This window comes from Poecile atricapillus, chromosome 3 (genome assembly GCF_030490865.1).
Source record: "Poecile atricapillus isolate bPoeAtr1 chromosome 3, bPoeAtr1.hap1, whole genome shotgun sequence".
In the NCBI taxonomy this organism is placed as follows: domain Eukaryota; kingdom Metazoa; phylum Chordata; class Aves; order Passeriformes; family Paridae; genus Poecile; species Poecile atricapillus.
Window position 1 is genome coordinate 83,233,296 of NC_081251.1, and position 20,420 is coordinate 83,253,715.

At 38.6% G+C, this 20,420-nt stretch overlaps 1 protein-coding gene across 1 annotated transcript in view; it reads left to right on the forward strand.

Annotated features, from left to right (window-relative positions):
- The window catches only part of PLD5 (phospholipase D family member 5), a 178,353-nt gene extending 158,271 nt beyond the window's left edge, over positions 1–20,082 (forward strand). Inside the window, exons 6-10 of the mRNA XM_058836895.1 lie at positions 8,786–8,983; positions 12,276–12,415; positions 14,139–14,304; positions 17,710–17,824; positions 19,768–20,082. Of these exons, the coding sequence (XP_058692878.1) occupies positions 8,786–8,983; positions 12,276–12,415; positions 14,139–14,304; positions 17,710–17,824; positions 19,768–20,003 (855 nt within the window). The 3' untranslated portion in view covers positions 20,004–20,082. The remainder of the gene's footprint in view (positions 1–8,785; positions 8,984–12,275; positions 12,416–14,138; positions 14,305–17,709; positions 17,825–19,767) is intronic.
- Positions 20,083–20,420: the final 338 nt, after the last annotated feature.

The following is a 20,420-nucleotide window of genomic DNA, read 5'->3' on the forward strand; positions in this document are numbered from 1 at the left end:
AGTCACCATGCAGTCACCTCTCTTAACTTTTCTAAGTAAACAGCAGTCATCAAAACAGTGAAGTCATTGACATTTCACTGGAGCTGCTCAGTGGGAAACTGTTAATTAAATTAATTAATGCATGAGGGAGGTGTATTGGGCAGGCAACACCTTCAAATAGAATTGTTAAGTGTATCTCCAGAGAACTGTAGAAATCATAGAAATCGTGATACTGGACAAGCAACTTTTTCTAATCAGTGTGATGACTTACTAGGCATTTCTTTCAAATGTAATGCTAGAGCACCTCACAAGAAATAGCTGAGGAAACTCACCCTGTTTATCCTGGAGAAGAGATGGTTAAGAGGGGGTTTCATCAATGTCTGTAAGTATCTCAAGGGAGGATGTTGAGGATGGAGCCAGGTTCTGTATGATGGCAAGCAATAGGACAAGAGGCAATGGCTCTGATGCACAGGAAGTTCCACCTGAATATGAGGGAGAACTTTACTGTGTGGGTGTCTGTGCAGTGTAGCAGATTGTCCGGAGAGGTTATGGAGTCTCCATCACTGGAGATACTCAAGAACTGTCTGGGTGCCATCCTGTGCAATGTGCTCTAGGATGACCCTGGTAGGAGGGAGGCTAGACTAGATGACCTCCAGTGGATCCTTCCAGCCTTACACAGTCTGTGGTTCTGTGTTCCAAATTTTACTGTTAAGAGTCAAGATGTAGATATATGATGTATTAATTTAATTACATTTAAATGTAAAAAAGAAAAAGTTAAGTTTTCTTCCTAGGGCCCTATACCTAGATCATATCTTTACATGAGGCATTGCTTCCATGTTGAAGCAGCCAGAAACCTCACAAATATCTAAGATGGTTACTCAGGAGAAAAGGACAAGAGAGCACAGTGGATTTCTAAAATAAATTTCCATATTGAGTAGCCATTGTTCTGGGGATGTCTGTTTGACTAAATTTGGCTAAATTGCCTTACGTATCTAAACTGCTTGGATTTCTAGCTTACCTCAAGATCCTGTACACTGAATTTAATCAAGACTCAGTCAAAAATTAATTAACAACTTTGGCCCTCTGCTTATACCAAGAAAACATATTTCTAATTCTTATCAGGTTGTCTGGCAAAGCTTAACATTTATAGCAATAATTCATATGCAATGTCATTGTCCCAGTTTGTGTCCCCAGCATGCCTGCTACCAATTTCTATTCAGTTTGCAAAAGGAAAACTCACTGTGTGTGTCAGTAATGTTATAAATAATGCATCCAATTAGTCAACTACATGCTGTTGCACTTCCCTAAAGGCCATGGATCTGAAAGCCCCAAAGAAACTGTGTGCTTTGAGAGAAATGTTTAGACATAAATATTGCCCTTACTCTGAGATAAGCCCTTTGCACTCTCCTCTCTCTGTTGCACAGCAGAAGATGTAGGCTGCCCTTTGTAGCATTGCATAGGATGAGAACAAATGCTAAGGGCTCGTGCTGTGATTTCCAGCTGCGTGAAGAGACTGCAAGATAAGGGCTGACAGGACAGGCTGTGGTGCATGGAAGATGGAAAGAGGCTCCAGGGAGGTATACACATATGCATGGTGAAGGAGAATCCAGTCCTTTTCAGAAGCTAGCAGGGTCTTTACTTCACTTGTTAGTTTTCTTATGGTTCTGCTGGAGAAGCGAATTTTTTAATGTCATGTGAATGACACCATGACTGCCAGCAGTGAGATGGGCAGCCAACACAATCTGATCCTTTTTTCCCAGCTTGCACTTTTCTTTGACAAAAAGAACAAAACTATTCAAAAGATAAACAGAATCAAATTAGAATTCATATTAATTAGATTTCCTGCAGTAAAACAAGAAATAAATCAAACATGATCCTGGAAAAATGTTTTCTTGTAGCTGTAAGCTTCCATTTCCCCTAAAGAAGACACTTGTGCTTGCTTTGAGGGGGTAATGAAACTATAAACTAAAAATTCATTTAAAAATTATAAATTAGGCTGTGATTATGCCAAGTGATATTAATTAATTAATTAATTATGCTGGCAACAAATTTTTAACTAATTCAGTTCTGCCTTCTGGCTTGCTCTGACAATTAGCCATGTGTCAGGCTTGGTTTGTTAGTGAGCTTAAACAACAGCAGTAAAAAACTTGCACTCACAATTCTGTGGTAGGATCTATGTAAACATCATCACAGAGTGGTCCATGGTTTAAACAAAATACGTCTGAATTTTTTCTACAAGCAAATTTATTTTTGCTGAGTTTTTCGTATCAATAGAACAGATGGCTGAATAAGAAAAATCATGATGGGGCTTCTTTCTAATGTGATGAGGACACAGGGGATTTCTGGTTTTCTGCTTTGAAGACGCATTGCTACCTCTTCATCACAAAATTCTTTTAAACCACAGCATTTTAAAAGAAGCCTCCCTTCTGCCTGGGTGTCTAACTTGCTTTCATGTCAACAGCAGAAATTTTCAGCAGAAATGAAATGCTAAGACTTATTTCCTCAACATTATTTTCTTAAGATCAGGGTGCTATAAAAAACAATGGTGTGGCTGAAGTGAAATGGAAATTAGTAGAGCATCACTGTGGAGTTTTGTTTTCTTTACCTGTGGAACACTGAAAAAAATAAGGGAATACAAAAATTAGCAGCTCCTCAAAGATCTTCTCTGGCTTGTCATGGCATCTTTTCATCATTAGGTTTTATCATTCAGTTGTATTAGTAAAAATAGCATATAAAGTTGTAACTTCTTGGGACTTTAATTCTGCATGAACTACAGCTCCAAATCTATCAAATGTACTTTCTAAAGGTGAGAATTAAAGACCAGTGGACTGCTGGTGGCTGACAATTCAAATTTATCAGCTTCAGTGGTACAGTCAGTCCAGTTATTTCACTTTCTTTCCTTTGGTGAAAACATGTCATGGTTTTATAGTGATAGTGTCAATGCTGGGTACACTCTCTATCAAATGCATCACCTTTTCTTGGTCACATGATAAGATTTGTTTCCAGCACAGTAGCTTGAGTGACAGTTTTCCATTTGCAGTGATGAGATTGAGTTCCTGGCTCAGGCTGAAATTTCATTCTTTTGTCAAGTGGAAGGGCTTTTTTCCTAGTTCATTAGAAATTCTACCTGGCAATTATTTTCAAATTACTTAAAACCAACATGATAGAAAATTAACCTTTAGCCTTAGATGACAGAAATGTAAAACCTACAAAACTGTAGGACATGGGCCAGGCACAAGAGAGATCCAAATGCAAGACTCAAAAAGTGATTAATTTGAGAATGGTTGAAAGCTGAATGTAGGATTTTAAAAATACCATTGAGTCAATAAAAGTGTCTATAGAAAACAGCAAAGTTGCACAATTAAACAATGAAACGATCGCAAAAATTAATCTGTTTGAATTCTGTAAGTAATAGTCAAAAGCAATTTGTGGTTGTCAAAATAGCAGTGAATTCAAGTAAGAACATTTATTGTGCCCTAGATGATTTCTGACACTGAAAGATGCTGTTAATTTAGATTTATTCACTTTCCAATAGTTTAAGCTAGACAGTGTTTTACTAACTTCCTGAGAAAACAGTGCTTTCCCATTTGTATTAATGTTTTCTGTTCAGTATTTCCCAATATCAATGTAGCTCCCATTTTCCCAGCAACAGGTAAAAGCAAACAGGAAGAGAAAAAATGGAACTTGGAGTAGAAGCAGGACTGTGCTGGATTTGGATTTCACTGATTTACTTTTGATTTTAACATAACAAAGTGTGCAGTCTCTGTACTGTATTACTAGCAAAGCATAGAAGAATGTTTTTTGTCTCAGGAATGTAAGGGTAAGTTGCAGTTTCTAGTGAAGTGTTAGCTGAGGCACATCCTTTTGCTGTTGTGGTGAGCTGTAATACCTGCAGAGGTTTTGTGAGAGAGGGGCCAAGCTACAGCCTTCTCAACCTGTTCAGCATCAGGTTGCATGTTTGGTTTATATCAAAACGAGGGCTGCCAGAATGGGGTCATTACACTGAGTGCATTTGTGATTAGCACTACTCCTGTCAGCCTCTTCCAGCAAAGTGTGCTACAACAGTCACAGTGAGCAACTCTGCACAAAGAAACACTTCTACCTTTCTCAAATCTCTGACTCTCTCTTACTGCTGATGGTCACTCCCATCTTAATGCCTTTCTCCTCCTCCATTGCTGTCACAGGCTGTCACCTCTGCCTGGCATGGGATGGGCACGCATATCTGCTCAGCAGGTTTTGGTAAAGAGAGGTAAAGAATAGCTACACAGAGGCAGCCTTCAGTGGTGCTATTGGGAAATATTCATTCAGTATTAAAGGATACCACATGAAAATGTAAGGGAGGTCAGCAGTAGGGGTCAGGTAAGCCTGATAATGAAAAAGAAAGTATGTTTGGAGTGCCAGGTAACTGGATAATTAGAACATATTTTATGAGAAGATTAGTGTACCACTGTAAATATCTGTGATTTGTCTTGATAATGAATACATTATATATTACTTTTCTTTAGAAGCTACTTAAATCTTAGGCTTTAGTAACCTATTTATCAGTATGGAATGCTTTTTGTTATCCATTACTCACAACGCCTGTTGTCATTCTATCTTTGCTCAGTCATTCATTTAGAAAGTCATCATTAAAAAAATCAGAGGCTTGAATGTACAGTTAAATACTTTTTCAAACAGAGGCAAATGACAGATGCATACACTACCCTGCATACCAAAAGTCTACTTGTAGTTAATCCAGAGTTTCTATAGTACAGGCAGTGGATTTCTGGCATCTGACACTGGCCAGACCTTTTGGGCAAGTGGCAGTTCATGCCTGAGGAGAGCTGCCTGTTGTTTACAGGGCTGTGTTCAGGTGTGAACAACTACTGAAAACTTTTTCTTTAAACAAGGGGTTTTCTAAAGCTTCCTGCTACATTTGCCACAACTCAGATACTGCAAGCTGTGAACCAGATTGTGTGACTCTTATGTAGGTCAAATAGTAGCTTGCCTACACAGTGGGGTTGTCTCTCAGAGTGTAGCTCAAGGTAAATATAAAATGAGCTGTCTCGTCTGCACAGTGCAGGGCAAGGACGCATCATACACCCCCTCTGGCCCGTGACCCAAACATACCTGAAAAATTTCTCAGTGTAAGAATCTTATGGTGCTCTGTGTTCACAGCCTGGATTGTTAAGGTTCTTTTCCCATGTTTTTTCTTCCTTTTGCATAGGATGCCTATGAATGTACATGGAAGAAGAAAAAGCAAAAATTCCTGTTTGTGAAGTGCTGTTTTTTGTCCAGTTTAACAAGGAATTCCTCCTCTTGTCATAAAAATTACTATCTATCTAGGCCATATTTATTATTTTTCATAGCTAAATGAGTTCTGCAGTTAGAGTATCATTGTACAGTGGGAGGAAGCTACATTTCTTGAGCCAATTATAATTATTCACTTTTCTGGTGCTTTAAAAAAACCCTTATTGTCAAGAAAGTCAAATGGTAATTTGGTAGTCTTTAATGGTTGCACTACACAAATGTAAATGGCATGGGGAAAAACAAGGAAAATCAGCTCCCATATTTTTCATTCTTTGATTTGAGCATGCATGCTAGTTCTTAACAAAGAGGAGAAGAAACCTTCCCAAGACAGGACACAAAATTCTCTATGCAGATAACCATTCCTTTCCCCAGTCCCTGGCACATGCCCTGGAAATGTCACTCACAAGCAACTGTGCCACGTTACCATCCAAAAACTTTTGTTCCATTTTGAGGTAATCAAATTTATGACTCTATATTTTCATTTCACATTCATCTTCCTTAGTTTCATTAAGGTTTTGATTATTTTGAGATCTTCTTCACTTAAATTTTTCAGTGACATTTTCATTACTGTATTAATTGCTCTTAAAACGCAGGATGAAGAAATACTTCCTTTGCCTTAAGAGCTCCTGCCCCTGAAGGGTTTTACCTTAACAGATACCTCAAATGATGCTTAGCTGAAGGTTTCCACGATGACAAGCCAGGGAGCAACACTCAGATTTTGATTCTTATAATGTAGATGTTTTTTTTCTGCTTCTCCTCTGAGACTACTCAAAAAAACCCAGTGTCTAATGACAGCAGCTCTCAAATGGAAGAGAAAGTCTTTTCCCTTATCTAGATGTCACACCACTTCATACTAAATTTGTCACTTCCACATCCTTGCTGCCCCTTATGCCTCCTATGAAGGATTATAGGCTTAATGATTAATAGGAAGAAGAGTAGTTTCTCCTCAGAGTATGGGAGTAAAACCAGGCTCAATGTAGAAGGTGCTTCAGAAAGTTTTTTTTTGTCTCCAAACTTATTTGGGCTGTTGTACAAGAAAGGAGACAGGTGTGGTTTTATTGCATAGATATATTCATTTCAATGGGATGTATCACACCTAAGCTGAGAGGATGACAAAGTGACAGGCTGACATTTAAACTGGCTTCTTAGAAAATTCAGTTTGCACAACAAGCATCATAGAGTCACTGTCTGCCCTCTTGCTATAGCTTTAAATCTACTGTTCAGGTTGAGTCAAAATTGAACTTAAATTTATAAAAGCTTAATGAAAACAGGCAGCAGAGGATATCTGTGTTTTCCCTGCGAGGGAAAGGAGGAATCCTGCTCTGTCGTGTATTAGGGAGTCCCCATGGGGGAAAGCTCTTACAATATCTTCAGAATGAGGAAAGGCTTTGATCAGTGCTCTGAGAAGCCAACTGCAAGATGAAATACCTTGGGAAGGCAGGGCTCATTACTGCGCTGTAGACACATTTGTGGATGGCTTCATTGCAGCCTGTCCTTCACTGTTCTCTGAGGGCCTCAGCCGGGCAGCACCCGCAGGAGCAGGCTCTGCGCATGGTCAGGTCCCTGCATTCCCTCTGAGCACCTGTTCGTGGGGAGAGGATGGCGTGCCTAATGCTTCGTTTGGCTCTCTGGCTAGGTGGTGATCTCTAAAAGTGGCATTTATCAAAAGCCATTAGTGCCCCAGGCTTCCTCCCTATCTCTGCATAAGGAACCGCGTAGGCCTAAAGGCAATCTCTTGATTCACAGGGAGGGGACACACTCACTGCAAGCACTCCTGTTGTGAGGACACTTGCTCATGCAGATGCAATCCTGGCAGCTTCTGGTGTGCCGTGAGGACCCTTTCATCTTTACTTTTAATAGAAGGGATAAAGTGGAATAGTAATAATGGGACTGATAAATGAAAGGAAAACTGGAACCACATAATTATGTCAGAATCAACTAACAGCCATGAAAAGCTGATTAAACCACATTATGCAGATAGATCTAACAGAGTACTATTTGCAAGTCCTCTGCAATGGCATGCCTGGCAATTAAGAGAGCTGTATTGGCAGCACACAGTGAAAACAGTGATAATGTATAGTTAAAAATATTTGGAGACAAATAGAGCCCAGACTATGGGGACAGCCTAGAGCTGAATACAGGAGCATCCTCAAAGATACCAGAACCCAGGGGAAAAATTAAAGATGATATTCCAAGTAGATTATTAAGCTACAATGTTGGTCATATTTATATTTAGCATCAAAATTAATTTACTGGCTTATCCAGAAATGAAAGGCTGCAGTTCAGTATGTCTGTTTTTTCCAACTCTCCGCAAATTTTGGGTTGTGCAGGCTAACAGATTAAAGAAGCCTTCAGAAATATTCTGATTTAGGTACTAATAATATTAGGTCTTGTTCCTGTGGTTGCAACTATTGGCAAATATTTAGGAACAAGATAGCTCAGTGTTGTGTATTCTTAGGTATGTGGTATTTCCAGGTCGGGGACATGAAGATTGTGTCACCTATCAAATTTCCTTCTCACTAGAGTATTGGTGTTTGTTGTTTCTGCTCACCTACCACAGAAGAAGTCAAGGTTCAATTCTATCCTTCACTTTCCCTCTGCCCACTCCTGCAGAGTGCTTCTCATCTGCAGTCAGGGAGAATTGCACTGGAACAAGCTCTGAGATATCATCAGTGCAGGTTCAGAGTTCCCACAGGCTTTACAGAAAGATTTGCTTTTACCAGAAACTAGTCCGTGTGACTGTGGAGATCTCCTCTAAGGGAATAATACCAGTGGGAATATTTTGGAGTGAAAAAGGGTAAGCATGCTGGAGAGTTCATATTACCCTTATTTTCTTCATCATGCCAGGCAGGCTTTGCAGGCATGGTACTGAGAGAGTTTGCCTGCAGAAAACCAGCACGAATCCTTTAAATGTTTGTCCTACATATGGTTTTCCAACAGATACATGCAGATTTTCTTCTGCTTTATTTTAGAAGATGGCTGAACTATTGTTAAATACAGGTAATGAGAGGTCAATAGCATCCAGACCCACACTGGTCCTTTCTTGAGCTGTTCTAAAGCAAAGTAAGGGAAGAGAGCGAGTATGTGGTTATGCTTTGATTACAAAAGCCAGATGATACATTCAGCATGAAATTCTGGGTATATGAAACCCCTAGGTACTAGGGATGTACAATTAATGAAATCTCTGCAAAACAAGATTTATGATGATCTGGAGATGTGCCTTTACCTAAATGAAAAGTGTGACTGTGCCCACTCATGTGAAGGCTAAAGAATTTCATTGTAGTCTGCTGTCTGTATTTACTTGGACTATTTTTCCTCATAATTCATATGTGAGGATGTTGATGCTTACAGAGTACTTTCTGTGAGAGAAAGGTATCGTTATCTTCCTTTTAACATGCGAAGAAACTGACACCCAGAAAACTGGGGTACCTAAGATGAGGTTGTTGTGTTCTTGCTGCATACCTCCACAGATCCATCAGCAAAAAAATCACTAATGATCCAACTTTTAATTTCACAGATGAAGGAGCTTGGCGTCATCGTATACAACTGTAGCTGCCTGGTCCTGGATTTACAAAGGATATTTGCCCTGTATAGCTCATTAAGGTACAAGAATAAAATACCTCCGAGCTGGTCTAAGAGACTCTATGGAGTGTATGATACTCAAAATAAACTGACACTGCAGCTGAATGAGACAAAATCGGAAGCTTTTGTGTCGGTAAGTTACAAAATGAGTTCCATCGTCAGGGGAGGGGGGCGTGGGGAGGGAAGGGAAGAAATTTACTTAACCCACAAGATCTTTGGAAGATCTGGAAATTTGAAATATCACAATTTATTTTTTTTAATTCTGGTTTCTTTGAAATGCAGTTTGCTGGGACTTCATCATACTCAAGATGCTGCAGGATTTCATTTGGGCATTATTCAATTCCCCTTTCTCTGTAATGTTCAACACTTTACCACTCATGTTAAGAAAATGATACAGAGACCCTTCAAATTAAATTCTTTTATTTGCACTAATAGGTAGAAAACGAATGACTTGGGAGTAAATGAACCATTAATCAGACATAGAAAATGATACAGAATAAGGTTGGTATCAGAGCTTGCACTTTTAACAATGTAATATTTCTAAGGATTCACCCTATTGCAAAGCATTCATACTTCTGTACAAGATCATCTACTTCAGCTTTATTTTTAAATGACATTTTAAAACTTCTAAAATTCAAGAACTGACCATGCAAGCACTGTCTGTGCATGTTTTTTTAATGGAAAGAAATAGAGTCCTTCATCTCATCACTGATGTAGCAAAACAGGAAAAAAGTACCCAGTGAGATAGAGATGATGGAAGATGTGGAGTGTCATTCATTCTGGGAGTAATTACATGAGTGTAAACCACCCCTTCAAAATCAGGAATATAATTAAAATTGCTGAGAGTAATTTTCATTCTCTATAAAACAAGGGCAAAACCCCCATTGCTTTATAGTCATTGTTATGTCTAAAATAATACAACGCATGTAACCCACTATAAAGTTGTACAGCCACTGGCATCAGATGGTGGAGGTGAGTGGTTATACAGGGCAGGGTTCCCTTTCACCTGCTGGGTGCCAGGCAATGTTCTGCTGTCCAAGATTTTTCATACTCCTACAATCAGCGGACAGACAACTATTTTGGAGTGACAATGTGGAAGTGCCTAAAGACAGCCAGAATTAATAGTGGTTTTAAAAAATGGACACTTCCATTGATTCTGGAGAATCTTAAGGACTCGCTTAAATAACAGACAGACTTTCGCTAATGCACTGTGAAATGAAATCCTACTCCTTTCTAAGAAATCTGTAAGAAATGGAGAAATCCTGCTGAAAGTCAATCCTGGACAGGAACACAAAATGGAAAGCTGATTAAGGCCCAGTTTAAGGAATCTGCAATCCTAGACAAAGGCAGATGGAGAGAGACTCTACATTTTATTTTTCAGTTGGCAGAGTGTTCCCTTCCTCTCTGTGATTTTTTCCTTTCCTGTGGGCAAAGAAGCCTTTTCTCTTGGTATTTCGCTTCAGAAAACGAAAGGAAGGACTCAGTGGTACTCAGAAGCTCAGATCACTGAGGTCCAACTCGAAGAGCTACCTGAATTTGTATCCATAGCCACTTGGGCTGGTTCTTCCTTCCTTAAAACAGGCTCTTCAATAAATTTCTCCCCCACTAGAAAAGTGTCAGTATTTGCCAGCATGACCCTCTGAAGTCCTGGAGTTGCTTGCGACTGACTTGGTGGACTGAGTGTTAATGTTGCTGTGTGTTCCTGAGTTAGTGATCAGAAAGAAGTTCCCAGGAGCCAGGCAGTTCCCTTGCTCCTGTGGCAGTCCTGTCTGGGGCAGAGACAGGCTGCTGCCTCCCTGTGGATTCAGGATAGCACACCCCTGAGCAGGGGCATGGAAAGATGCTGTTCCCAGCCAGAATAAAGGCCTGTTCTTGGTAGGTGAAGAGGAGGAGCAAGTGGGTACTTGATCAGAACAGCAAGTGCTGCACAACATGGAGACAAGTCTTAAACCAGTTCATGGCTGCAGGGTAGGGATCAGCTGTGCCACAGAGTAAGAAATGGAATGCCAAAGCACAGTGCTACAGTGAGAGTTTTTACTGAGATTTTTCTTCTAATTATCTTCAAGAAGTCTTTAATTTTCTGATATTTATACCAAATGCATCCAAAAAAGACAAGCACATAAGAATTTCTTTCTTCAGCTGTTCTAGAACCTAAAAGTTCAAGAAAATAATACAAGTGTTAAGAATAACATCTCAGTGCAATTACCTCCAAAAAGTTTCAGATAATTGAAATAAATTATATTTAATAATTTAACTATATTTAAATTACTTTACACTTTTTTCTTGAGTTTAAATTCTTTTCTTGAAAACATATTTCAATGTTTGTGCTATATAAAACAAGCGTAATACACAGTCATTGAATTTTTTTGTTATACTGGGGAATCATGGCTTAGTGTTGCTTAGCAACAAACACATCTTCCAGACTGGCTGATAAAGTGTAAGAGGTTTTGATTTTTTAGTGTTCAGGAATGAATCTGGTGTTGGAGTCTTGAAATCTTACTATGGTTAATTTTCTAGTATTTTCTGTACTTAGTTATAGTAAATCCTTAAGAACACCAGTTAGTAATAAGAAACCACAGTGACAATCTGAAATCAAGGAAATTAAGGAAGAATAATAAAACCCCTGAGATTTGTCCCAAAAGGAAAGATACCCAGCTGGATGTCATCTGCAACCCAAGCAAGTAATGGAGATGAGAAGGTGATACAGTGGCAGGAAAACACCTGTTCCAGCTGGGTTAAAGTGCCTTCCACAACCTCTGTCCCAGGAATGAAGTTGCCTGCAAGCAGCTTGAAAATGGGGTTCACTTTTCTCTCCCTGCTTGTGCAGCCAAGTAGAAAGTCCTGGGCACATCTGCCACAGACGAGCAATTTCCACTGGCTTCACCTTGCTTTTGACAGCCCCAGATAGAAGGCAGAAAAGCTGCAGTCTGGCCTTGCCAGTTACCAGCTCTGTACTGGTAATTTGTACCTGAAGCTTTATTTTAAAGAAAAGTTTCTTGCAAAACTGCAGTGTCTCCCTGCAACTGACATAAAACATTTAATTCCTGCTCACAAGTGAAGGATCAGGTTCATGTGGCAAGAACATATGAACACTCCATCTAACAGAAACCAGTCCTAGAGCTCTTTGGAACAAAATCCTCTGAAATGTAACTTCAATTACAGCTTCTTTGATGACAGTGGATGTTTTGAAGTCTATGTCTTCTGCATTTTACCCACAGTTACATCTAAATGGTGAAGCTTTTGAGGGCCGAATAAGCAAGTAGCACACCTTTGTAGCTTTGAGTATTCTAGCAGGACGGCTGAAGGTATTAGGTAATAATCTTTGCTAAAAATAATGGATTCTACTTAGCATCTCAAGAAGACTGAGGGAGAGAGAAAATAAATCAATTATTTTTAATGCCGTATTTGCACTTTTCCTTTCACAGAACTCACCTAAACTCTTCTGCCCCAAGGACAGAGTCCTGGATATTGAAGCTATCTACAGTGTTATTGATGATGCCAAACAGTTTGTGTACATTGCTGTCATGGACTACTTGCCCATTGTTATCGACACCAATGCTAAACGGTGAGTGTCCAAGTCCAGGCCCAGCTAGTTACCATAATGCCAGTAGGGTCTGCTGGAGAAAATGAACCCACAGGAGATTAGTTATTACTGTGCACCAGTTTCTTGGGGCCCAATTCTGCTCTTATTGAAATCAGTGAGAGTCCTCCCATTGAATTAAATGGGATCAGAATTGGGACCTAAGAGGACATTTCCAGTTCTGGGTCCTAGTCTAGTCTGACCATCTGCACATGGCTGGGACCCAGGAATATAGCAGTCTGCTTATACGTGAATCTTATTTCTAACACTGTTCTGAGACCACAACTACTGGCATATTATGAGTATCGTGCAGATAGTCAGCATGACTCTGTGTGTGTGTGTGTTAAGAGAGAAATAATGTGTTGTGACTTGTATACAGTGTGGGAAATCTCATTATCTTACTGGCATACACATATAAATGAAAATTCTCAATTCAGAATAGATTACATTTGAATGATATCACAGTTTGGTTAACTGAGAGGTGCTGAAACCAAACAAAACCACATAATTTTCAAACAGTCAATTTTTATGGACCATTGAAAAGCACTCATGGGCCCAGCACTGGAGCCAGAGTGTATCAAAACCATCCAGCTCAGAAGGCAAGTATCCACTGGTCCCTGGTACTCTTGATAATGTTCACAATGAATTTAGAATATAGGAAAGCCTGCTATTTCATCTATGCATTTCATTTGATCACAGTTAAGCCAAACCAAGCATGTGGTTTTGTACGTTTTTCTATTTAGAGCTGTTCTGTTCAAATTTTTTAAAAAATAATTATCATATGACTGATACCAAGCATAAACAGTTTTAAGTCTATGAGAGGGTTTTTCCAGTAAACTCATTATGTACAGTGTCCGTCACAGGAAAAGAATCATGGGCAGTACTGTAAGAACCTCAGTTTCATATGTGCCCTTCCTACTTCTGCTTTATGTTGGAGAACATCTTAGTATGTAGAAGCACTACAGTGTCGGAGTTTATGTTATCTCCTATACTCCTTGCTTTATTCTCATGGTGGAAGAATTCAGAAATCTACTGGATTAGGGAGATCCAGGGAAGCCACCCTGTGAATTCTTCAACATTTTTCCTTCATCATGGCTTTGTATTTGAGGCACTGCCCCAGCTTCTTTTCCCTGCCAGCTCCCAGTTCGTGCTTGTAAATTATTTTCTGGCATGGTAGAGCTCAGATTTCATTAGCCCAGATGTTTTGATGCTGCTGGAATATAGGAAACATACATTTTTCTTTGTTTAATTCTCCCTGACCTGACCTGCTCCCACCAAATGTCAGGAATACAAAGCTAACTGCCAGTTGTGAGAATCGCATCATGGAAGCCACCATCCCATTCCTGGCAGAATTTCTGCAATTCTCATCAGGAAAAAACATAGCATCCTCCTTAAGCGACCTATCTCATCTGCTGCTCCTGAAAGATGCAGGCACCCTGCACAGCAGCTCTGTTTGCCAAGGAGGAAATTACAGAAGGCATTCCAGTCCCCAGCCTGCACGGTCCTAATGCATAAGGGTTGAGCAAAGGATGTCAGTCAGGGGGAGATCCGGTGTTCCGGTTCCCTGACCTCTGCCACCCGGGAAAATCCTGCGTCTGGGCTGGCCAGCAGCGCCCTCTGGCTGCGGCTCTCAGCCACGGGAGCGGCTCTCCCAAATTTTTTAAAGTTTTTAGTGTTCTCTGCAAATAATTTTCTTCTTTCTCCATAGGTACTGGCCATATCTAGATGGAAAGATAAGAGAAGCATTAGTTTTACGAAGTATTAAAGTACGACTTCTCATAAGTTTCTCAAGAGACACAGATCCCCTTACTTTTAACTTTGTTTCATCTCTGAAAGCTATTTGCACGGAAGTTCCAAGCTGTAGTTTGAAAGTTGTAAGTATAATCCATATTGCTTTAAAATATAAGATATTTCACCCCCCCGCCCAAAAAAAAAAAAAAAAGGAATTAAGAAAACATAACAACTGAAATTTTTTTTCTGTTATTATCAAAGTCTTTAATTAAATACTGGGAAATGTAAAATATTGAACATAATTTACTCCTAGTAGTAACAGAATTCGAAATTAAGACAGAAAGTATTGGTGCCAAAAGGCAATTGGTGTGGTGGATAGCCTGTGCAAAATATCACATGTGATCTTTCACAGCAAAGCCAACAGAGTGAACTGTAGCAACTGGTTGTATTTATACTGTGAGATGAGTGAATCTGACAGCACAAAAATATGATTTTTATCTGCATTCACGTAATCTTACTATTGAGCTGTGTAAGCATCTACTTTTTCTTCAGTCAACGGCAAAGTACAAGAAAAATTACTAAAGATTTTACATTAAATTCAAACTACAAACTCAAAATTGTGAAGACCAGAAACACCATCCCTGGTGTCACATTAGACATGCAGTGCAGGAAAGTGAGAAATACCATACAAATATATTAGAGAACAGAATGTATGTTAAATGCTACCTCCAGTGCAGTGCAGTTCACTTTTATGAAATTGAGGCACACTGGAAATCAGCCACCTTGGATCTTGGGGTTTTAAATAATCTGCTGAATTATTTTGATTTCCTAAATGGATAATCCTGTAAATTTTTCTGGCTTTTTGAAAATTGACTACAATTCTAAAAAGGAAGTACTATTTCTTAATAATGCTAATCTCTAAACACAAAATAAGTGATATTATGCATATCTAGAAATAGGGTTTTTTGTCATAATGTCATAATGTATGTTGTTATTCTAAGTTTCCTCAGTAAAAAAGCAGCATTAAGTCGAAAAACCCCATATGTAGTTGACTCTGTTTAAGCCACTTCAATTTTAAGTAGCTTCTAGCTTGTTCCATATTTATCATGAAAATTCTATTTACGTATTCAAAATTTTTTTGTGTGTGGGGTACCTAATAGTTATATCCATTGCCATCTATCTACAGCAGGTAAAATATTTTGTACAGGATTTATCTTGTCAAGAACTAAATGATGCAAGAAAAAAAATTTACTTTTAGACATCTATTCTAGGTAAATAGTCCAGCTAGAGTCTCTGCTGTTAGAAAATACAAAAACAACTTCCAGTAGAGAACTTCTCTTCTGTAGAGAGCTGTAGAGGTACAGCACTGAGTCAGTTACCTCTGTGCTATGCATCAAGTTTCCCAGTCTGGGTGAGCCACTGCCTTAAATAAACCTTTGTATGAGTAATAGTCCAGGGGTCAGAGTTTGCTGGTATCAATTTGATTTTGGCTGAAAACTGTGCTATAGGCTTCGTCTCAATACTCTTTTAATTCAGAAAGCATGTCAGATGAACAACTGCTTTTTAAAGCTGCATTTCTTTTGTATTCCCCTGTTATAGCCAGAATCAAAGTAAAACAAAACTATGTGTTTGTATGGAGGAGAAAGAATAAGTTAACAAGGTATAAACTAAATTACCTTTTGAACTATTGAAAACACTCCTTTTCTCTCTTGGTTATGCTTTGGCTATGAGAAAACATAAACTAACATCAGTACAAAAAATACTGTCTTGCAGACATGTACTGTGTGTGTTTATATACAAAACCACTGAAATTTTAAGAGAAACCTGTTACAAATTCTGATTGAAATTACACTTCAAATTGCTAGGCTACTGCAATACCTCTGTACGGTTCTGACCAAAATGCCACATACACCTGCACCACATGACTTCCTATCCTCCTGTTCTGTTCTTTTGGAGATAATATATCCTACAAAGCATACTCAGTAACTTCTTATTTTTAATTTAGCTTTTGATCCTTGTGATATGCCTTTTCTTGATTGTTTTCCTTTTTTTTCTTATCCCTGTGGAAAGACCAGTTTGGCTTGAAAGTTTGCAGTGAATGCCAATGGCTTGCTGGAGCTTCAGGGTACACTGATTTGCCAGTGGTCATCCTGGAGAAGGAGATGCAGATGTAATTACTGTGTTAGATGAAAATCTCCTGATTTCTCCTGGTCTCTGACTAGGCTAATGCAAGTTTTGGTATTGCCTAATTGCAATTATAGAGTTAGGGCACTGCAACCCTGTTACACCTGGCATTTTCTGAGAGTCCCCTTCACATAAGCATTAATAATTACTGGATTCAACTGAAACTGTTTTGAGAATGCAAACTTGTTACAAGTACTCTGAAGAAAATGATCACTGGAAGAACTTTCACCTAGAAAGCTTTGTTTGAGGACTAACTAAGTGCTGTAAGTGCACAGCCAAAGGGCAAGGAGTGCACCTGCACATCAAACTGCTGCTGAAGCAGGGAGCTCTGTCCTATGCACATGTGGTCATGAAATTAAAGCTTCAATCAGGAAGAGCAGACTCAAGGTGAAGAGCTCACCATTGTGCTTCTTGGGACCTTAATTCCCATATTCTCTAAGTTTTGTGTACTTGACCCTGTAAATGCATCCTGTGTGCACAGATGTCTGATCTGACTCTAAAAGGAGCAGCAGGAAGCATTCAGCTCTGTTGAGTGCAGTGTTGAACGGAGAAAGGTGTGTGCTTTCAAAGGGCCAACAGAAGTCAAGACCTAGAACAAAATTGTCTGTAGACAACTGGTAAACACAAAGGAGTGGCATGGAACAGACATTTATATACAGCCAAGTTATTCTTGAGCCTCCACATGAATCTATTTGAGTTGTGCAGGTGTATTCTTGCTCATTTTTGTTTGGTACTGATCAGACAAGGAGTGCATATCGCTCTAAAGTTATAAACAAATAAATAAATATTGCTCATACTTCACTCTCCAGGGTAAAACATTTTCCTTTTGTTGACTGGATGATTTGATCTCTTCATACTAAATTTAATCCTGAGAGGCTTCTAAGCTTCTGAAATGTCAAGTTTCCTGTTGGAAACTATGTAATGTGTGATTGCAGAGGTATTAATTCAGCTGTTGCTGTGTCTGCCAATCCTCATCCCGAAGCAGACTTCAAACCCCAATGTCCCTTGAAAAATGAGGAAATGAGTTAAAGTTCCTGGCTGCTACCATGGAGAGCAGAAAGATGTTTTGGTTTGGTTTTTTTCACATTTTATAGTCTTTACTACCTGGCAGTGTATTGCTTTTAGCATGCACTAGCCATATACTTTGTATAGTTCAGAATGCCAAGGCAGGAGTATCACAAGCGATGAGAATTTAATTAGATATACAATGTGCAAAATTTTATTAAAGTTAATGCTTAGCAATAAAAACTCAAGCTGTTCTGTAGCACTAACTCATTTTCAATAAAGATTGGGGAACAGACTGTATTTTTTCTGTCTTATAGAGCAATTCTCATTAACCTGTGCTTCCTTCTATTTTATGGCAGAAATTCTTTGACCTTGAGGAAGAGAGTGCCTGCTTTCTTAAAGAGCAGAAGAACACTTCACTTCCCAAACTGAATCGTAACAAATACATGGTGACTGACGGAGCTGCGTATATTGGTAAGTAACCACATCTCAAGAAATTCTGGTTTGTATCCAAAAGCCTGAAATAACAACCTTTTGTAGATGAGCAATCTACAGATGATACTTTCTTTTAAGTGAAGATAATAGTTCATCTCCTTGGGAACCTGGATGATGCTTAAACTTAGAGACTCTTCTCATTTAAAACCTTTTCTTCCCCTCTGAATCAGTTTCTCAAGACCAAAATTCTACTTTCAGTATCTTAAAACAGACTAAAAAAACAAATATGACACAATTTATGAAGCAGGTATAATTATTATCATGTTCTCTTGTTCTGCAATCCAATAAAGATGGAGTGTTCTCCTTTCCCCATGTTATTTCTAAAGCTATGGTCAATCCTGGCAAATACTGTACAGATGCTGTTCATCCTCATCATCCAAAGCCTTATTCCTTTTACTATAATGACATTTCAGACACCCTCCTAACATTAGGTACGTATCTAACTGGTATTTTGGATTAAAGGTGTATTTAAGTAAAATTGCTGTGTTGCACATCACAAAAGTTCATTACCAATCAAATGCCCACTGAATGCAGGCTGAAAACTATCTCTTGAAAAATCTGAGTTGTGCATAAGCGTACAGGATCAGAAAACCACTACCGAGTTCAAAAGCAACTCCTGACATTGTAAAAAGCCATCTGATGTGCTGCAGCTGGATGCTTTATGGATCTTACTGATGCACTGCTGAGGGCTTACCACCCGTGATAGCAGAGGCAGTGAGGGAGGGCAAAGGCTGCAATCCAAAACAAAGCCCACACACATCTACAGTGGGACATCCCAAGTTGTAGAGACACAACTGAAATCTTCTCTGAAAAGCCCACGCTGATGGGCTCAAAACACACACCTCATAATCTATCCAATTCTTATTTTTTACATCCAATACTGCAGCTCATTCCTCCCTCGTTTCCAGAAGGTTTTATGATACCCACCTGCCTCTCTCCCAGATTATTTTTTTCTACTCCATTTTAAATTCTTTCACATAGCTGGATCAAATCTCAGTCCCTTGGAACTCACCTACTTAGCTAGATTCTTAGCCAAGCTGGGTTTTTTCTTTCCCATTGTCCTTGCATCCTTAGCTATGTATAAGTAAAAGAAAGAAATTATCAAAGATTTGTTATAGTAATAAAAATGTATGCTAAGGACCAGATACATCTTTTACTTGAAAGCACAGGAAAAATAGTCCCTTGTGATGAGGTTTCAATTTTCCACCCTTGACTACTTCAGAATTCTTAATATTTCCTGCTGAAGTTTGTAAAAAATACTGCATATATTTTAAGTGTAGAATTTAAAATATTTACAGGTTTAGTGAAATTTTTAAAAAGTAACCAAAGGACTTGATTTACCTGATTTCCATTAGTTCAATTATCCTTTTCGCCCTCCAATCCCCAGGATTCAAAGTGCTTATTTGTTACCTTAGACTTCAACAAAGATTGTAATAACTGGCATAAACCAGTAAAATCTATTTTTCTTTCCACAAATAGTGTCTGTCAACAGGTAAGTCGTAAAAGATCTACTGCTTTGGAACTTTGAATTGTTCATACAGGAAGAAAAAAAAGCCATTCTTAGGCAGTGAAGAAAGTAAATGGAGTAATAACATAATAGGTAATAATAGATGTATAAGAAAGAGCAAGTTAGTTTTGAATAAATAGAAGAACCTGTTTTCACTTCTGAAGGCTTAGCGCTGTTAAAACTTCCAGAAACAATCTTCACTATGAATGGTATGTATTAGAGCTTTTTTTTTTTTCTGCTGGTATTAAAAAAAAAATTATTTCCATCTCGGCACTGGGGAAAATGGTAGTGTTTCATTCTGGATTGGCTTTAGGGAGATCAGTTTTCTATTTGTTTTTGGTTTTTTTGGGGTTTTTTTTTGTTTGTTTTTTTTTAATGTTAGAAACTCACTGTTTATTCCTGCCTTTGCTTGCAGGTAATTTTGATTGGGTAGGAAATGCTTTTACGCAGAATGCTGGAGCTGGCCTTGTTATCAACCAAGCAGACGCGGGGAACAGCACAAGCATCATTAAGCAACTCAAGGCTGTTTTTGAAAGGGACTGGTATTCACATTATGCCAAAAGTTTACAACCAACAAAAATCCCAAACTGCTTTAACCACAAACTCAATAAAGGAACTTCAAATAAGACTGCCATGAGCAATGTGAATTAGAAAGACTATTTTACCGTTTAGTATGGCAATGAAGAATCATGTTGGGGTGTAGCCTTCTTTCATATTTACAGACAAAAGACTTAAAGAAAAAAAGAAAAAAAAAGTTTGGTTTGGGGGGGGTGTTTTTAGGAAAAAAGCACACTTATATTAAATCTGTCTAACCTATATTCTCTATATGAATTATTTAAGACTTTCAAATTTATTACTTCTAACACTGAATGTCATTTCCACTTCCATGTGAATTTTAATGTTCCACATTTGAATTTATCAGCATGTGTCAATGTTTCTGTTTTAGGACTTTCCCCAATTGCCAACCTGGTTAGAACAAACCTTGAGGCAAAATGAAGATTCAAGCTATGAAATGGCATTCTAAGATCAGTTATTATTGACATACAAATAGATGGTAGGTTTACTGTA